Below are 1,230 nucleotides of genomic sequence, written 5' to 3'. Positions count from 1 at the left end.
TCCCCACACCAAGAGCTCCAGGGCACACCCCCCCCCACACCTGGAGGACCCCCAGGGACCCTCCCCCTCCCCCACTCACGCCACCACGCCATCCTGGGGGGGCTCCAGGGGCGGCCGCTTCCGGGTCCTGCGATGGGGGGGCTCCCTCAGGGGCGTGGCCACAGATGAAGAGGGCGTGGCCTGACTGGGGATGGGCGGGGCCTGATCTGATGAAGGTGGGGCTTTCTCGGTTTCAGCCCCGCCCACCTCCACCTCCACCTCCACCTCCTCCTCCTCTTCCTTTTTGATGATTTTGGGGGGATCTGGGAGGGGCCCAGCGGGCAGGTGCCATTTGGGGCTCTTTCTGGTCTGAAAAGCACAAAAACGGGGGGGTCACAAGGTGGAGGGAGAACCCCCTGTGACACCCCCCCCATTCCCACCTCAAAACCCCCATTACTGCTCCTCCCCAATTTAAGAATCCCTTTTTCTCCAAGCCCCCCCCCCAAAATTTAGGTTCTTCTCAACCTCATTCAGAGGAGCCCCTTTTGCCCCATCTCTTTATTCCACCCCCAATTCCTTTTTTGTTATGGTGCTCCTCTCCCCAAGGAGAGCTCTCCAGATTTCCCTCTCCGAGGTTTTTTGGGATTTTTTGCCCCCTCCCGTGGTTTTTAGGGTCCCATCCCCCATACCCGGGTGGGGCTGGGGGGCTGCTGCCCCGATTTGAAGTCGAAGTTGCTCAGGTCGTGCCCGGGGCCCAGGAACCGCCGCAGCTCGATCTTACTGCGGAACTTCTGCCCTGTGGGGCTGCCGGGGGTTCGGGTCAGACGGGCTCCAAAATCCCCAGGAACGGCCCCAAAACCCCACGGGGACCGCTGAGCCTGGGGGAGCCCCCAAATGCCAAAGGGAGAATGGGAAAGGGGGAGCAAAGAGAGCTCAGGGGACACCAAAACTCTCAAAAAGTAACCCCCGAGCCCCAAAATAGCCTGGAAGAATTGGAGGGGACTGGGAATATTTGGGGAAAGAGGCATTGAGGTGGCCCAGGGGAGATCCTGGAGAGGGGCTCTGAAATCCCCCATGAAACACCACTGGGGGGGAGGGAGAAGGCCCCAAATGGACACGGGATGGGGTCTAGGAGGGGGAAAGGGCAGAGCCGGCCCCACCCGCGGTCCCGTGGGGGTGGGAAGGGGCGCTGGGGGGTTTTTGGGGAGGGGGGCACCTCCTGTAGTAGGTGTCGCTGCGGCCGCGGGGGGG

At 62.4% G+C, this 1,230-nt stretch overlaps 1 protein-coding gene across 1 annotated transcript in view; it reads right to left on the bottom strand.

Moving 5' to 3' along the window:
* The window catches only part of LOC102036339 (CXXC-type zinc finger protein 1-like), a 26,317-nt gene that overhangs the window by 12,959 nt on the left and 12,128 nt on the right, over positions 1 to 1,230 (bottom strand). The window contains 2 exon segments of the mRNA XM_031065416.1: positions 80 to 348; positions 669 to 857. Coding sequence (XP_030921276.1) covers positions 80 to 348; positions 669 to 857 — 458 coding nt within the window.

The sequence above is a fragment of the Geospiza fortis genome, unplaced genomic scaffold, assembly GCF_000277835.1.
Source record: "Geospiza fortis unplaced genomic scaffold, GeoFor_1.0 scaffold33, whole genome shotgun sequence".
In the NCBI taxonomy this organism is placed as follows: domain Eukaryota; kingdom Metazoa; phylum Chordata; class Aves; order Passeriformes; family Thraupidae; genus Geospiza; species Geospiza fortis.
Note: the sequence above shows the minus strand (reverse complement) of the source record. Positions and strands in the feature narration are given on the sequence as shown.